Source organism: Tiliqua scincoides, chromosome 1, assembly GCF_035046505.1.
Source record: "Tiliqua scincoides isolate rTilSci1 chromosome 1, rTilSci1.hap2, whole genome shotgun sequence".
Taxonomy (NCBI): Eukaryota; Metazoa; Chordata; class Lepidosauria; order Squamata; family Scincidae; genus Tiliqua; species Tiliqua scincoides.
Genome location: NC_089821.1, coordinates 160,964,379 through 160,982,993, shown reverse-complemented (window position 1 = coordinate 160,982,993; position 18,615 = coordinate 160,964,379). Strand labels below are relative to the sequence as shown.

At 41.7% G+C, this 18,615-nt stretch overlaps 1 protein-coding gene across 1 annotated transcript in view; it reads left to right on the top strand.

The window, feature by feature from the left end:
* The window catches only part of GRHL1 (grainyhead like transcription factor 1), a 42,021-nt gene extending 26,272 nt beyond the window's left edge, over positions 1 to 15,749 (top strand). Inside the window, exons 8-15 of the mRNA XM_066640132.1 lie at positions 1,444 to 1,602; positions 2,300 to 2,351; positions 3,267 to 3,406; positions 4,548 to 4,585; positions 5,921 to 6,009; positions 8,658 to 8,743; positions 12,649 to 12,713; positions 15,635 to 15,749. Of these exons, the coding sequence (XP_066496229.1) occupies positions 1,444 to 1,602; positions 2,300 to 2,351; positions 3,267 to 3,406; positions 4,548 to 4,585; positions 5,921 to 6,009; positions 8,658 to 8,743; positions 12,649 to 12,713; positions 15,635 to 15,749 (744 nt within the window). The remainder of the gene's footprint in view (positions 1 to 1,443; positions 1,603 to 2,299; positions 2,352 to 3,266; positions 3,407 to 4,547; positions 4,586 to 5,920; positions 6,010 to 8,657; positions 8,744 to 12,648; positions 12,714 to 15,634) is intronic.
* Positions 15,750 to 18,615: the final 2,866 nt, after the last annotated feature.

Here is an 18,615-nt window from a genome sequence, read left to right as displayed (position 1 = left end):
GGGGGTACAAAGTTTCTTCTGGGCCCCTTTCCAAAGGGGGAGGGGTGCAATGGGGGCAGCAGAATGGGGGGGGCAAAATAGGGGGAGAGTGCTGACAGCTATAATAGTCTTTGAAGTCCAGGTCTACTAGGCTTGTTGATGCAGAGCCCAGGTCTACCTGACATGCAGCATTGGCAGCTAGATAAAGTAATATAGAAAACCAAACACACTCCTAAGTCTCTCTAAAATTTTTGAAATATAGAAAATTGATTGCAGAAAATTAGCTTCATCGTATTTAGATTCACACTAGAATGGATCAAAATGAACTTCTGCAGCCGCTATAGTCCCACAGCTGGGTCCCTGAGCTTCTATACACTCCATGGTTATGGGATCCACAAACCAAAGAGCAACTGTGGCAGACCTGTTTCCTCCCAGATTTGACACTGTTAAGGAGAGTCATGGATGCTTTCCTGGGCTTGGTGTGTATGGCTTGCAGCAGCAGTTAACACTGCATGTACATGGTTGTGTCCAAGCATCATGTGCTGGGTGAGTTCAGGTGAGATAGGAAAATCCCAGGAACTTTCTGTACCCCCTCCTTTAGTTCCTGGGCCCCTTTTCTGACCCTGGGCAGATTACCCCCTTTACCCCCCTCTCCTAGGCGCTGGGCAGAAATGGCAGATGAAACGGTGCGTTGCTGCCTGGTCCTGATTTTCTTCTTGCTTGCTGTCAGTAAGTGACTGAAGGGGCCGGTGGAGAGGAATGGATTGTGCAATTGCAAATGTGTAACTTATTCTGAACTCAAAATGTGTGTGTTTCTTGTACACACAAGTCATTATCCAACTGTAGTCAAGTGTAACGTTCAAGTATAACAACTAGCGATCCCAAATTGGGATACATACTACCATTAGGAGATCAATTCACTGAGTTTTGTGAGAGCTGGATGAGCATTGTTGAGTAAATGTGAATTGGCTTCATGTGTGAGCCATGTTTCCACACATGGGCCTCCTTTCTTGCATAGGGTTGAAACCCTGAACAGAGCGTTTGAAGACCAAGCATTTGGCCCACATGGTCATCAGTGTACAAATAGCATATCTCAAGTTGTCTCATTAGTGTGTCAGATTATGGGTGGAAATTTAAATTATTAAGATATAAAAGCTGTAAGTAATTAGAATATTCTACTTTGCCTGTGCTACACTGTTAGAGATTTTTTTCTGTACCTTTTAATCTATTTTTTAATGTTATTGGTTGTTTCTATTTTCATTTTATTGTCTTTTTCTTTTTTCTTTTCCCTTATTAAAATAGATTATATATTGGTGTGTCTGATAGATTTCATCTTAAAGGATCAACTGCAAGACAGCTCATCTGGTTTGCAGATGTAGTGATGATTTTTTTACTTTGTGGCAATACAGAAAGTGTGCTTCAGTGCTGTTTCTGAAGACAACCTGTTGCTTGGTTTGTTTGCAGGTCTTCATTGCTGTAAACTGCCTCAGTACAGACTTCTCATCTCAGAAAGGTGTCAAAGGACTTCCCCTCAATCTTCAGATTGACACTTACAGCTACAACAACAGGAGCAACAAACCTGTCCACAGAGCTTACTGCCAGATTAAAGTCTTTTGTGACAAGGTAAAGCCACAAAAAACTGTAAAACTTTAGGAACATTGTCTCTTCTAGGTCCTCTGGCCCCACTAGATATTTAGTTCAGCTAGTCATCTGCTGGATGTTAAAGTTGTATGTGTATGTAACTACTCAAAGTTAATATTCTGATCATTGCAATTTATGCACTGGTAAGAGGGACATAAATATTTTGCTGGTATTCAGAACTACATTTTGCTTGAATCCCATTAAAGCAGGTACTATCATTGCTGATTTGTACTCTGTTGTATTATGTGTTTCCAATATCTTGCCCAAAATATGGGGATGAATCCTAAATTTGCACTCGTATGAACACAACTCTCCTTCCATGAAAATAAAGGTCTTCTGTCAAAATGCAAGTTCAGGATTCAGTCCACCATGTGCCTTGGTTTGGCAATGGAAGTTTTCTCATTGGCTATTTTACATGCCTGTAAAACTGACTGCGGAATGCTGCAGCACTTCCATTTCTTACAGTCTTTAAAAATGTCTGCAAAGTTAGTAGCTAGTATCTGCCACCACCCTGTGCCTACTACAGTCACACACTTGCTAGTTCTTTGCATCCTTAGTGAAGAGGTTACAGTTTGATGGACTTTCTCAGCATCTGACTTGAGAGAAGGGCCAGAGTGTCTTACCTCACAAGGTAGGGGAAAAAACAAGCTTCTGAAAATATTCTTTGCGTACCTGACAGGGAGCAGAGAGGAAGATCCGAGATGAAGAACGAAAGCAAAGCAAAAGAAAAGGCAAGTGCACTGACCCCAGCTCCCAGCTTAATGCCTGTAAGTAGAAGATATTACATTCTGTCTAACTTGGAGGAAAAATTTCAACTAAATCTTATTAGATATGCAGGCGGTGATGTAAAACAACTCTTATTTTTAAGAAGAGTGAAACATGTGCAAGCTTTGGAGGGTACTAACACTGTTGGCATAATTACAAAGTGTTCAGGACTTTAAGAGCATCCGTTCATTTAGCCCTGTGTAGTGGTGAATGAGTTTGCTTGGGGAGAGAGAATGGTCAGGCACGGAAAACGTTTTCATCTTATTGCACCCAGGAACAAGCAGTGGCCATCATTACTGAGGAAGAAGTGACTTTTTGAGCAGCCATGTTTAAGTTTGTTTTTGAAAATGGTGGTTTAATGCCTTGAGGCACCAAAATGTTGTTGTAACATTATTAAATGCAATTAAATCTTATTATTGCTGTGTCTACATCCTGCTTATGGCCCCAACAGGACCCTCACGGTGGCATTCAGAACACAATCTTGTACACAGGAGAATGTAATGTGATCAAGTAATAGAACTCAGGGCAAAGCAATGCATATTGAGGTGGGACAAACTAAGTGTGCTCCTGTCTTGGAATATTTAATAGAGATGTCTTGATGGCAGTGGTGGGGAGAGCCTTGAACAGCGCTACTTTGCTTAAGTTGACAAGAAACTTTAAAGAGACCCTACCAGATTGTTAAGGAGCCATTTAGTTATTTGATTTTTCTCTGTAAACCGCTTTGTGAACATTTAGTTGAAAAGCGGTATATAAATACTGTTATTATTATTATTGTTATTATTATTGTTATTATTATTAAGGAGTATTGTATATTTTGTTTATGTGTGAGCGAGCATGTGAGAGACACTTTTTTCTCTTGTTTTTCTTTTGGTTTTGACCAGTTTCCGATGTCAAGGTGCCCCTGCTTCCCTCCCACAAACGGACAGACATCACTATCTTCAAGTCATTCATGGATCTTGATACACAGCCAGTTCTCTTTATACCTGATGTTCACTATTCCAATCTTCAACGTGGAGCACACGTATGAGTCCTCTATTGCTTATTTTTTTCAGGGATGAGGGGAGAAAGAGCAAACTATTCCCTTTCACAGAGTGTGCACAGCAGATACGTGGGTTATTTGGTTCTTATAGACTTCGAAGTCTACAGTTGTGTGGGTTCCAAACAGGATTTTTTTTTCTCAGTGTGCTTTTTCTCACTGCCTGGGAGAGGCTGCTACTTAATGCTAATTGCAATATCAAAAAACTTCTGATTTATCAGTCAACATTTGAAGTGCAGAAGGAGTTGAGTTCTAAATGAAACATTTTTTAGACTGCCTTTTACACTGTCTAAACTGATTAAACATGGTGGGCTGCAAAAGAACAAATAAACCCAAATTGCAGTCAAAAATATTTTATCCTGTGTATTTTTAATGTTTCTATCCTGCCATTCTGCCACACATGAGCTTCAAAGGTGGAATATAATTTATACATTTTAATACATGTAAAATGTCATACAAAAAAACTAAAAATCATATAACCTAGAAACCTAAGCATATAAAATAGCTGGGGGGGGAGTTGCCCTTTGTATTTCAGTACTATTTACCATTAAAGTTCAGACTATCAAGACACTTGTTATGTGGCACTTAAAAGTCAAGCTGTATGACTAATTCAGCTGCTCTTTTTTGTATGTGTGCTCAGTACTTGCATGCACAGTATTTAGCATACGGTGCTACATGCCCTGACCATAGTCATACTTAGTGATATATAGAAGTGATCTTGTCTGGAGTGCGTACTGTTACAGGATGGCCAGAGAAAATGAGAAGAGGGGAGAGAAAGGGGGTTGAGTAGCCAGAATTCTTGATGACAGCCCATGAAATGCAGGCTGGTAGACATTTGGCAAATGCTTTCATGTGGAGTTCAGTGTAATTCTTAGTGGAGTGGTGGAGGCGAGTGAGAGGGAGTCTGTCCAGACAGAATGCAGTAAGAACAGAGGGCACACAGGTGGGCATTGGAGAAAGGAACAGTACACATGCTTTTCAGTTTCTAAGTCCTTTTTTCTGCTGATTTCCAGATTCACTGATACAGAGCATTATGCTGTGGTACTTTTTTAATGGTGCAGATCAGCTATTAACTTGCTCTAGGACAATTTTTTAAAAAATAGTTTCATTGTTTTTCCCCTTCTAGGTCTTTCCTGGTACATCTGATGAACTGGAGGGTGAAAGGTAAGTTCTGTTGTTTTCTCATTCTGGTGCTAACCATTTTTTATAGTACACTCTGTGTTTGTTGTTCTGGCTAAGTAGCAATCTTCCTGGTGCAGGATGTGCAGCCTACCATGGAAAGGCACTGAAATCATAACACGAGGGGAAGCAATGGTCTGATATCCTTGCATTTAAGTCTCTTGGCAAGCTATTGGTCAGAGTGGACTCTGCCCCAAGGCAAGTCAGCACATATGTCAGGGTGGAAGCTGATTACAGGGCAAGTCCAATCTGTACTTGAAAGTGGGCATGTCACTCTTGCTTCTGCCTTGTTCTTGCTGGATCATCCCAGCACAGCAAGAAATGTAGAATTCATGTCCTTGTTGACCTGCATCTCTTCTGTAGATGAGTAACCATGTGCTCAAGTAACCATGGTGATGTTGGTAGTGCAATATCTAGGCTAGTATCATTAATACATGATGGCAGTGGTTCCAAACTATAAGCCATGGCTTCCCAGAGAGCTGTGGAAACTAGCCAGGGGAGCCACGGAATCATCACACAAAAACCTATTGCCCTATACAACATATAGAATTGTAGCCCTAATGGGGAGCCATGGCCAGTGGCCCAGTAGGTCAAGGGGAGTCACCAGTCAAAAAGGTTTAGGAACCACTGCACTATGGAAAGAGGGCACAAGCATTGCATCCAGTCCTCCCAGAATTTCCAAACCTTATATTAAAAGTTTGGTTGTGGGGCTAAGAAACACTCTTGCCTGAGATTTTAGAAAGCGGTTGTTAGCCAGAGCAGGCAATAGTGGATGAAGAAGGCTATTGGTCTGACTCTGTATTCAACTTTCCATGGGCCTCAAAAGTCATGTGTTTGTTTTTCAATGATGTAAAGATAACAGTTTTGTTAGGATGGAGAGACAAGAGTGCTGGTTTTGGATGTGGGCAGTGTTGGTTCTAATCCAACCACACATTCCTTTTGGTACTTTCTTTTTAGCCTAAACTACTTCATTGGGCTCTAGCAGGAATAACAGAAGTTCAGACTGGTGAAAGCCAAAAGCATCCTATTTGAATTAAATGATAATGATACTCTGCTGCTCTAGATCCAGTACCATCAAAATATGGCACAGAGTGGGAGTGAGTTCCTTACCAGTTGGCAAGGGTGTGTTCACCAAACCCACTTTGTTTGTTTGCACTAGCTGTAGGCATCACTGTTAAAATGGACTAGGATTCTCAGACAGTGCATCTTCTTCCTTTCAACCGTTGTTGCCTTGACATTTTACTACTTTAGAGGTGGGCCTTTCTGTTGCCGCCTTCCTGCTGTGGCGCTATTTGGGTTAACTGTTTTTTTTTCCTGTAGCTCTACCATGAAACGGGGGCCTTATATAAATGAAGATGATTTTACTGCAAGCCCAATTAAGCTACCTAGAATAGAAGAACCAAAAAGAGGTAACATCTTAATCAAAAGTTGATGCAAAAAAAAAAAATCCGTGGATTGTACTATGCAATAGTCTTTCCATTACTTCTAGAAGAGTTATTTGGTAGTATTAAGGATAAACACTATCTTTATTCTTGTCTTCTCCAAATTTCCTGTGTTACAGAGGGTAAGCATTTCTCACAACATTCAGTTTCTAGGAGCATGCTTTAGACTGCCTAGAAATAAAATGACAGCCACCCTGTATGCCACATTTTTGTGCTTGGGAATGACTATCCAAGTACAAGATACACGTTCCCTGCATCTATATGAAAATCACTCACATGTATACATGGCAACTTTTGTCTACGAGTATGTATGGCAGCTGAAAAAAGGACTCCAACTTTACTCACATTTTTTGTGGGCAAATGTGTTTTGTGTGATGCAGTAAACATTGTTGAGTCTGCGCATTGTGTTCTTGGATTTAGCATGCAAAACATAACACATAAAGCAGTCCTAAGCTAGTGACATGTTCTACATAAAAACTGAATAAAGTGTTTTCTATGTTTGATTTTGCACGAAGTGTAAGTGGTAGGTTGGGTTGTTTCTCTGTTACAGCAAGTAACAAAACAGGGGTCTTTATCTTGCATGGATAAAATCAACAAACCTGTTTACTCTCCCACCACCACTTTTGCTTTCATTTTAGTTAATAACTTCAAAGCAAATTATGATATATCTTGTATTCTAAATTTACCCTTGACAACCAACATGTTATCAATATAGCATAATCTGAATCATAGGTATAATACTGCGATTACTTACAATAAACAGCACTTTTATATGCAGAGGGGTAAATTAAGGACAACCAGTCATTTGTTGTGAGCTTCATTGCCTCATGTGATCTCAGCTTCAATATAGCTTTGCCTGTGTAGAGATGCATGTCACATGATTGAAGGTGTCTGTTGTAATACAGAAGGTTTCTGCTTTAAGTAGGCAAGAAAATTATCAAAACTTCATCTTCGTAGGTGGGACAGAATAGTTAACTATACTTATTGCACAGTGAATCTCTTGTGCCATGGGAATTTAAATCCTGTTGATTAAATTATACATATCCTTGCATGCTGAGACCTGTGCAGGCAACCCAATTCTGCTGAATTTCTGGCTCCTGTGACTCCTACAGCTATTGTATGACTGGTTGATGGTGGGAGTGATGGAGACTAGTTGCTCAAAATCAGTCTTGGGCACTCTGGTGTACAGGCTTTATCCTAAGTGCTCAAAGCATGTAACATCTAGGCTGATGGAAGACTGAGTAACGCAGGATACTTCTTTTAGGCACAGATAGTTCTAGGTTCTTCACTTTTTTCTCAGAAAGGATTTGTTGAAACCCATAATATTTCAGAACTAAATGGAGGCTAATGCTATTGTGGCCCAGTTTGAAAATGGAGAAACACCTAGATTGGGCTGGCTGGCTGCCCGTGTTTTGACTGTAGCTGTACATTTTTGATGTGAGAATGGTTATGGATGGATGCAAGGCAAGCCTGGTGCCACAGTTTCACCCCAGTGCAGTCCCCCAGTGCATTTTTCCCTAAGAGCTCCTCCTGCCTTAATGGCATCCTGGGTGACAATTTCCCAAGACAAACTTGACCTTTCAGTTCTCTCACAGATAGGGTGTGTGTATGTTGTCATGATGCAAGTTTCATTTTCTCACAGTTTTAGAACATTAAACATTTCATTACTCTATAGCAGGGGTGTCAAACTTGTTTCATGTAGTGACCCAAACAGCATTCATGGCACCTGCTGAGGGCTGGAAGTGACTTCGTTAAATAGGAAGTGATGTTGTTAAGCAGATAATGGCCAAAAAGAGGCAATTTCTTCTCTGATAGAAACTCATTAGCTCCACATGACAGAAGGGAAAAAGTGCAAATCTTCATAATATTTTCAAGGTATGGGTTTCCCAATTATTACAAGGGCTGCCCTTTCAGCAGTACTACTTCTACCTCAGGGTAACTTTGCAGCTCAGCAGCTGAGAGGTGGTCTGCAAAGTGTTACCTCGGCAGATGTGGTGCTGCTAAAAGGGTGGCCTGTATGATGATTAGGCTCTCCTAGCACCTCAGCAGCATCTCTTTTTCACTCCTCTTGGTCCAGCCCTTCCTCTGTAGATTTCCTTGCATTCTGAGCCTTATTTCCATCTTTCCCTCACAGAATCTCGGCAGAAGTGGTGCTGCTGAACAGGCAGCAATCGGAGAACCCAATTATCTTGGGGGCCAGATAAAGAGTTTCCAGAGGCCGCATTCGGTCTGTAGGCCTTATGTTTGACACCCCTGCTCTATAGCAATTCAGCAAATGGCCAGAGAGGCTTTATAGTCACCACATTTTGGCTTCCACTGTGTTGTCTATAGTGGGATCCCATGTCCCAAGAACTGAGCAGGATGCTTTAAAAGCGCTTTCTAGGAGATTCAGCTCAGAAGCCTCCAATACAGTTTCCTCCTAGGCAGACCAGCACAGTATAAAACACTTTCCTGGCCTGCAGAATGACCTTAAAGTACTCTTTCTGGGTAGACCTGGGCTCAGGTAGATTTTGTCATGCTTTATCTTAGTCTTTATCTTGTCATGCTTTATTGATCTTTGGTAAAGAAATGTTGGTCTGTTAATCTGACTCCCCTGTCTTTGTTTTCTGTTCCAGTGTTACTCTATGTCCGAAAGGAATCAGAAGAAGTCTTTGATGCACTTATGCTCAAAATCCCCTCTCTAAAAGGTCTAATGGAAGCTGTAAGTTTTTAAACTTCCTTTATTATCATGTTTTCTGAAAGATTTGGGAATCAAAACAGAACTGGTTTTCAGTACAGTACTTGGAGATATAACCAGGGCTAGCCCACCCAGAAGGGAGAGGTGAAATGGGCTGGGGAAGGTGGCAACCTGCCCACCACCTCTCGTGGCCCACCAACTGCTTGGCCACTCCGCCCAGTTGCTGCTCATTCTCTCACTTTCTCTCTGGAGCAAGCAAGAGGAAGAGGGGAGGCAGCTTCCCTCCTCCAGCACCACAGCTGAGGTAGAGGCTGTTGTGATCCTTTACCAATTGCTGACTGGAGGAGGATCACTGCGTCCTTACTACCACTGCTGTCGCATGCTTCCTCAAAACAGGTTGTGTGCAAAGGAGTCTGGAAGTACTTGGAGTCCTGCTTCTGGTCGTGCTGTGGCCAGACCTGGTTAAAACCATTTGCACTGGTGTGGTATTCTCATTGACACCTCAAATCTCAACATTATAATATCTAGTGAATAACCATTCTCTCTAAACATAAGACTGCAATTGGGCATGAATCATTGCAATGTCTTTGGCACATGAATTGGGCAGGGCAAATATTTTCATAACTAGAGGAATTTCTTTTTTTAAAACAAGTCCATTACCACAATAGCCTTGGGATGGAAATGGAAAGAACACAGCTCCAGATTTTAGAGCAACTTCAGATTTTTCACTGATAAACATTATGATTTGAGCAGTAAAATCTGGTGTATCCTCTGTGCATGAAACCTACAGGCTTTGCTGACAGGAAGCATAAATAAGAATGGAAAAGGGCAGTGACTAATCCCATTGGGGAGGGGGTACAGCAAGCCTTTAAATCTATTTGGCTTCAGTAGTGGGTTTTTTTTCTCAGAAGTACAGTAGCTCAAGGAGCAAAGTACCAACCTTATTTTCAGAAAACTCACAGACTGGATACGCCCATAGCTGATCATCCTGGCAGAGATGTTTTTGGGCTATAACAATTAGCCCTTGTCTGTTGACACACAAAATGATCTCTGTTACTGCAAATCCCTATAATAGAACTTTTTCCGTGGCATATTTAGCATGTAATCTATTGCGAAGAAATATACAGTGATGGCATTATAATTTCAATTACCTTTCCCCCTTATGTAACCTGACAAAAACATCAGTTCGGAAATGTTTTTTGTTAAGGTTAAAGTTCTTTTTCTCTCTCCTCTTCTTATCCCCACATGCTACTAAATGGATGAAGATGTTTTTGCACATGTTTCTACCCATTCAATAGGTATATGTCAATTCTACTTTAAGGCAAAGTTTAACCTGGAAAAACTAAATAATATAGAGAAGTACCAGCATGGAATGACTTTAACTTGTGCAAAGCCTTATTTTGGTCACTTTGGGGGCACAATTACATATGTACTTAATTGAGGAGTTTCACTCACTTGGGTGTTAGGTTGAGCAATAAGTAAGTGGGAGGCCTGCAAAAGCAAGTGAAATCACAGCCGGGTGGGGATAGGAAGATTCATTAGTTTGCCTTCACAGCGATGGAGTCCTCCCCCCAATACTGTATTGTGGTTTAGTGGGGGGGGGGGACTTGCATTGAAAGCGAATGGAAGAGGGTTTTTTCATTTAAAGTGTGTGAAGTGGTGGTGTGTGTGGGGGATCAGAATCACAACAGGGACAGACTACTGAACCTCCTTTCCCTTGCCATGGTTTCATCTGGCCCTTTACTATTTATTGCTAAAGAAATTCTGCAATTAAATGAATGTCAAGTTTTTTCCCAGTCTCTTCTTTTCTAAAGTCCTTTCCTTCCCTGACTCCATACACAGCCCTGGCTACATTGGTTTGGCCTGCAAAATGATTGGTTTTATTTCAAATCTGTCTACTCTGCTTGTGTAGAAGAGGAAAAGCCAGAAAGTAGCTTGGAAAGTGGCCATTAGAACTAAAGCCCTTGGTCTGCTTGCTCACTTGTTGTTCTATCAAATAGAATAGAGTTGAAAAAACAGAAGCATTAACGTTATGCACGTGATAGAGCTCACCAACCTTGGTATGATGTATGAATGGACAGGCTAAACAATAACTGAAAATCATGGTTTGATGCTGGTTTGGAAACCATGTTTGTACAAACTGTGCCTTGATATCTAAGAGCGCAATCCTGAGCTCTTTAGTGCTGGTGGTATGAGCGGTTCACCAGCACTGGTGTCGTAAACATGCTGTAAAGCACGTTTATGCCACCTCCATGAAGGGAGCACCATGTCAGTCCAGTGCCAGTTGATGTTGCGCTTGGCACTGGGTGGATGCTGCCCCAAACAAGGGAAGAGCTCTGGGCAGCAGTAACGTCTGTGGGGGCGGGGGAAGGTGTTTCAGGGTAGGGCGGGGGGAGGAACTGGGGCAGGAGGCTCAACAGTTCCTATCCTCTGTGTTGGGCTGTGAAGTCTGACACAGAGGCTGTCAAATCTGTGCCAGCAAGATTTCTGGCACAGACTTGAGAAGACCCATTGTAGAGCTGGAGCTTTCCCTGGGGGAACGGGATGAAAGTCCCCTTCTCCCAAGGAGACCACTGGCAGCCCTGGTGATGCTACTGGATGTAGTGGTAGCCGTTTTGGCACCACTTCACCCAGCAGCACTGCCACCGTTAGGATTGGACTGCCCATTAACAAGCTGCAATTGTTGCTGTTGCTGGTTTCTACAGACTGCTATCAGGGCAGCCCATCCATTAGGTGAAGTGAGTGGTTTGCAGGGTATCAGATTTAGGGTGCCCAAGTCTGTTTCTGATACTGTTTTCCTCCAGCCCACCATGGACCTTGACTGCATTGATCCACTGTCTCTCTGTGAACAGTAAACAGAAAGCAGATTATCTGCCTGCTTACCGTGGTCCTTGTGCGGTTTCTTCAGAAGCATGGGACTTCTGGTTTATCTGCAGAGACAGTGCAAATGAAGGAGCTCCTTCCTTTTTGCAGTCCCTTTAAGTCAGGGGTCTCCAAACCCCATCCCAGGGGCCAGATACAGCCTGCGGCGAGCCTCTATCCAGCCCACGGCTAGCCTCTGATCCCGAGAGCCTCTGGCCCAGTTGACCAAACACAATCAGAGTTGTGCTGGTGGGGTGGGGGAATGGGGATCTGTTCAAGTGTGTGCTTTGGGCTGTGTTGGTGTTTGGAGAAAACCTGGACATTTGAGCCCATTTATTAATTCATCTAACTTCCATCTCTAATGTATTTATTATTTTTTTCCGGCCCTTGACACTGTACCAGATGTTTGTTGCAGCCCTTCAGCCAAAAATTTTAGAGACCCCTGCTTTAAGTAAAACTAGAAGTTCCACCCTTTTGCATTTGAAGAAACCTTGTGAAGTTAGAGACAACTGATGAAGCAGAGTGCTGAGAGGACAGCAAAACAAAAGCAAACAAGCAACTATATATCATGGAAGCTCAAATCATGTTTCTGTTGGAAGGGAGAGGGGGAAGTAGCCCCCCCATCTTAAAGACATCTCCCACTACCCAGGCTAGCTGCTGTCAGTGAAACATACACAGGAGTGGAGGCTTGATTAGGGTTTCATTAGAAATACTTTCCTTACAGTTCATAACTGATTACATGTATCTTCTGATTAGGATAGGAAACCCTGGTACTTTAGGCTCAGGAAACCCAAGAGCTGTTTCCTTTGTGTGGCAATGTGCGGAGGATGAGCTGTAGGCACAGAGCCCCTGAGGAACATATCCTTCTGGTGTCTGGAGAGAGACACCCAAATACCATCAGTTTCAAATCTAAACTATGGTAAGGGAAGCTGTGATTTAGTAAAACATTGAAATGAGCTTAAGAGTGTTAAGAATATAACTAACCACAGAAAGTGTATACAGTTGTTTGAAAATAGTCTCTTGTTTGGTAAAAGATGTGTTTCATGGTTTTCCATGTTTGTTTTTAGATATCTGACAAATATGATGTTCCTTTGGATAAAATTGGAAAAGTCTTCAAGAAATGTAAAAAAGGGTGAGTATATCTAAAATAGCAACCTTGTACAGCTTTTCAGATAAAAAGAAAAAATCTCTCTCAAGCTATTTCACATTCATCAGTGGTGTTCCTAGCCACTCCCCACCTGGCCATACTCCCAGGGGTGCTGCAGCCACCTAGAGGTGCCCTGTGCCACCTGGAGTTGCCTCCCTCCCTTTCTCCAGGCATTCTGATGACTGGGAAGGCTGTGTGCAGACTCTCCAACCCTCTGAAGGCCTTGTAAGGCCTTCTGGAGGCTGAAAATAATCCCCTACAATTTTTGGCCAAAAATTGGAAGTTACTATTTTTGGCCTCCAGAAGGCCTTACAAAGCCTTCAGTGGGCCAGGGAGGCTGTGTGCGGCTTCTCCAACCCTTAGAAAGCCTCTGGGGTGGCCCTTGGGGGCAGCCCTCAGATTAGCAAGCTGATATCGGCATGCTAACTGAGTGTCACGGGGGCTGCCAGGGGGAGTGGATGTGGCATGTCACCACCACCCCCCAGCCTGGCACCAGGGGCATTTGCACACCTTGCCCCCTCCAGGCATGCTACTGACTTTCATACGGAGATCTGCATCTTCTGCACACCAAATCTGTTTTAAATAGGGATAATGCAGTTTTCCCAAGTTTCAAGTTGCAATGAATACAATTGTCTCATAGAATCTGGATGAGAAATGTTAATCCCTAGTGAGCTTCACTGTAGGATCCCTGAGCTGCTGAACAGAAAAACTAGATTTGTCCAAAGTTTTACCCTTCAGTAACAAATAGTCTGGTGAAGGAAAGAGCAATTTTTGCATAGAAAGATCAGGCCATCCTCTCTTCTTCCATTTGATTGCATGGGAAGGGATGGGAACATTCTGCTCAGCATTGTCAAAATACCCTAAATTAGAGTAAGCCCAGAAAATGAAATGGACTTTCTTAGAGACTTGGCAAGACAGGATCTGAAGTTTTGGATCACAAGAAAAACCCAATGCACGGTTTCACAGCATTCCTTGTTCTAAATGGTTAACGTGTACATTGTCTATATACTTGCAACATACCGCATTTAATAATAATAATATATACAGTATTTAATAAACATAACTTATGCTGCAGAAGTAATTAGAAATGCTGAAAACTGAGAAAACCTTGTTAAGTTGTGTTGGCTTGATTCTCCGCTTTAGGGGTTTGTATACACTGATTGTGTTATGGCACTCGCATCTATAGCTAGAGTAACAGGCTAGAACAGTTCAACATTTTCTATCACCCACCTGCTGTCCACCTGCCTAATGGAGTTGGGTTCATCATGTTTTCCTTCCTTGTATTACACTTTGTTTCCTTAAATTTATTGTTGGAAAAATTATAAGTGAAACCACAGCTGCACATTCTGAAAGCCCACTCATATCTAAATCTCTGGTGCAGCTACTGCTGCATCCCATGGGGGATTTTGGATGCTGGATGTCTCCTAGGAGTAAGGGTTCAGATGTTCCCTTACCTCAAGGTAAGCTCCAGCAGTCACAATGGGTCGATTCAGATGTGCAAGTCCTCATAGATCCATGCAGGCTGATCAGGCCCGGAAAGAGGGTTTGGCTATGTCAGCGATGGCAATCCTTCTCCCTCCCATGCCTGATCCATCCATCCCCATCCCATCTCCTCCCTATTCCACCATATCCCCACCCATCCTCCACCCCTGCACTGTTCCAGCGCACATCCTAACATTTAGATAGGATTGGGCTGTAAATATGACAAAACAAGCTGTTTTTCAATGTTTCTTCAGCACGAATAGTGTGTTACATATTTTATAGAACACAAAAGGGCACAGTGCCAGCCCTGGCAGATTATAGTCTTGAAGCAGCACCACACTTACAAATTTTAAATAAATTGTAAACTGTTCAACTATCATAATATTACCCCTTTGAAACCTGAGGAATAAGCTATTTCGTGAGCCTGCTAGTTTTGGGGATTTTCAGTGTTATCTCCTTAGTCTTGTCAGAAAACTACAGTTCCCAAAGATCATTGGGGAGCTGGGATAAATAACTGCCCAGTCCTATCCCTGCCATGCTATAGTATTCAGCCACACCAAAAAAGGTGCATTCTGTCTGCTGTGGTGGGGAGCAACCTGAAGGCAAAGATGGGGCAAGTAAAAATTTTTACTTACCTCTGCATATGCTACAGGCCACTTATGGGTCTCTTCAGACATACATTAGCCATTTTGGTGGTCTGTGTACCAGGAAAAAAAAGGGAGATCTGCGTGTACGGCTTGCTGTCAGGTTCACCCCTTCCTCTTCCAACACACTCCCATATTCCTCCCCCTGTTACTCCCCCATGCTGGCTTACCTGCACTATGAACAGAAAGAGGATAGGGCTCTACCAACTGAGAATTAGGTTAGAAAGAACTTGTGGGCATAAAAAAGATATTCTGAATTCAGTAATCATGCTTTCCATTTCTAATAGGTCAACTGAGTCCATCTAACATTTCTGATTTTGCTGTCAATATGCTCTGTGGTTTGCTAGAAACAAGACTCAGGGCACAATCCTACATAAGGGCAATGTAACTCCGAGGTAAAGGAACAAACATTACCTAACCTTGAGGAGGCCTCCATGACTGCCCCCCAACTGCAGGGTGCAGCACATGCCCCACTGGCACAGCTATGCCTGTGCTGGAAAGCTGATTAGATTGCATTCTCAGTCACTATCTGAAAAGACATTTTGTGGTGTGTGTTTTCTTCAGTTGACAGGGGAGCAAAGAGCATCTCGGGGCAGAATGTAATTTCCCACCTGAGATCTGTGTCCTGTTTTGCTCTTCACGGAAGTGTATTTTGTTAGGCTGGTTTAGTCAATAATGATGTCCATGGGGTCTAACTTGCTCTGTGCTATTGCCTTCAATGTATTTCTATTAAGCGTGAATATATTCTGCTTTTGATACTTCCTTACATTCTTTTCTCAGCATCTTAGTGAATATGGATGATAACATTGTGAAACACTATTCCAATGAAGACACGTTCCAGTTACAGATTGAAGAGGCTGCTGGATCTTACAAACTCACTCTCACTGAGATCTAAAACCTAGGTCGTTTGACTGGATTTTAAACGAAGGTTGTGAACTCAAATCTCTCAGTTATTTTTGTCCTCAGGATTACATGTATCTCTAGGAGAGAAGCCATTATTCTTCTAGGGAAGAATACATTTTGTTGTTCAGACAAGATTGATGCTACATTCACATTTCTCTCATATTGGCAGCAACACTTCACTTGAGATAGGTGAACAAAATATTTTTTAAAAAAATTTTTAATGATTCAGAGAAGCAGACTTTACTAAAGCACTAGCAAATGGTGTTTTGTGACATTACCTGCACATCTGCTTGCCCATTAAATATGTGTGTGGGTTTCATCATCATCATAGTGATAGTCCCTTACAGGGCTGTTTCTCACTACAAAACTCTCACTGATGCTTGCAGAAGTTCTGGACAGGTGTGGAACTGAACTCTAAGTTTACTGCTGAACAAGGCATATTGTTATAAATTTTTACTTCTCCAGTTTCTTAGGAATGAAAAATGGCCTTGCTTTATGAAGAACTTCCTTTTAATTATTGTATGAATCCCATTTGATGAGCTGTTTTTGTATATAAGTGCAATATGTTTTGAAGGGTTGTAAATGTGTACATATAAGTCATATATATTATAATATATAAAATACCGTATATAAAGATATGTGTGTACTATCTATATAAGAGAAAGCGAGTATCTGCAATGAAGCTTGTCTGAAGCTCATCTGAGCTGCCTTGTGTGCCCATTGCGGAGAAGGTGGGAAATAAATAAATACTATGTTGTATATAGAAATATTGAGGCAAAACAGTTTCAGTTCTAAATTGTACTGAGCATATTCAGTCTTTCATAAAGAGGAATTGCCTATTAGTTATTGCATAGCATATTTAATCTCTTGTTATCAGGAGCCAAGTCTAACTCCTTATATTGAAGTTCAAGGTTACTGGTAATGTATCAATGTGGTATAGCAGCAGAAAGTGCAGTGTCATCTTTTTCTTCCATGTTTGAGGAGTAGTAGGTAACATAGCATATGTGAAATTAAGATTTTGAAGTCTTGTACCTCAGGACATAAGCCAGTCTGACAGGTTTTTTTCTCTTGAGCTTCACTGTGGCCTGGTTTCTTGTCAGCCCACTGTTCATTTGGACTGCCAAGTCCACTCATTACTTTTATCACATAATTTTGTCATTTCAAGAGAAACACCATTATACTTCTGTGACTGTCTTGTGTTGCTTCAGTGGTAGTATATGACTCTCTTTTGCTCACTGACTTTTATGGATATATACTCTTATGGTTTGTGCTGTTTGTGGTTGCCATGAGAGTGAATGGAAACTGTTTCAGTCTTCTGATTTGATGCCAAATACTATTAAAATTGTGTCTCAGTTTAATATTTGGCATAATCGGAGAGCCTCTTTCATTAGTGGAACTGTAGATATTCATTTACCTCAGAAATGAAGAATCTGAAGTGGCAGACTAGATGTGGTAGACTTTGACCAACTTCAGGTTTTTACATGCAACGGCATGGCTGGTGTCAAACCCAGAAACGTCATGGGGACCTAACACTGTTGGTGTCACTCCAACAGCTTCCTCTATGATTAGGCCTCCACATTTCTGGTTTTGGTGGCAGCCACTTCACTCTGGCAATATTGGGTCTTTGGTGGTAATAGGCCTAACACAACAGCTACACATACACATGAAGCATAAACACTGCTGCTGTCCATCCTCAGCAATGTCCACATTGCTGTTTCAGTCTTTCATAGCACTGTCAAATACTTCAAAAGTTCCTTTTGTTATTTCTTCACCTGCTGATGCTTTTTGAGCTCTTAGCTCCTGTTCCTCACAGAGGCCACTGAACCACCAACTACCCTATGAGGAGGAGGAGGGAAAGCATTAAACCCCCCCCCCTTTGTTGTAGTTTTGATTTTATATAAGCTGCTCTGGGATCTCTGTCAGCTGAAGGACAGGGTACATATGCCTTAAATCCAAATGTGAATTTTAAATAGGTGTTGGTTGTTAAAAGGCCTTTTATGTACCTATTGTTAAAACATAAGAATATTTCTTCCAACAGTGGTTGTTTCCATACTACTCCTGAGATATTGCTTTTCTGCAGTTAGCTGGAAGCAGAATTAAAATGGTGGCTCCACACAGCATGTCATACAGTTCTATATTAGCCAGCAATGTCCTTCCCCATAGCCAACAGTTTTCTAGAATATTCACTCACAAGTAAGTCCCATTGGCAGCAACATTTCCTTTTTAATGTTCAGTCCATTTTATTACTTCCTACTCAGCCTGCTTGGGGGATTCCTGGTGAATTGCCCCTTAGTCAGTCTGTTAGCCTCTGTTCTTCGTGGGAGGGTGGCTTTAATTTATGATTTCATTTTCATTTTTTAAATAGTGAAATGGCACTATTTTGAAATTTAAAAATGAATGAAAAAATAATGTATAGTAATTAACGCCCCCTCCCTCATCCTGCACAGGGAAAAGAGGCTGATTAAGGGGCAATTAATCATCAACCCCACAACCCTGCTCAATAGGAAGCAGTAAAATGAGCAGAAGCTGCCAACAGGAACTTTTTACTTAAGCATCACAGTGCTTAAAAGCAAAAATATTTATTTTACTGGAGCTACTATTTGATTGTATTGTGAAAATCACTAGGTCTCAAGAAAGAAAGGAAGATGCTAGAATATGTTTCAGAAAAAAAAACTGGAATGTAACAATCTGGTAACACTGTCAGACCCTACATAAAAGTGAGTGAACAAAGGTTGGCATTTCTAGAGAAAAGGGCTCCTACAGAAGTGAGCAGTATCAATGGAGCTCAATCTGCTTTCCACCTACTCTTGGATAATACTTAGACATTATAATTATCACACAAATATCACTTATTATAG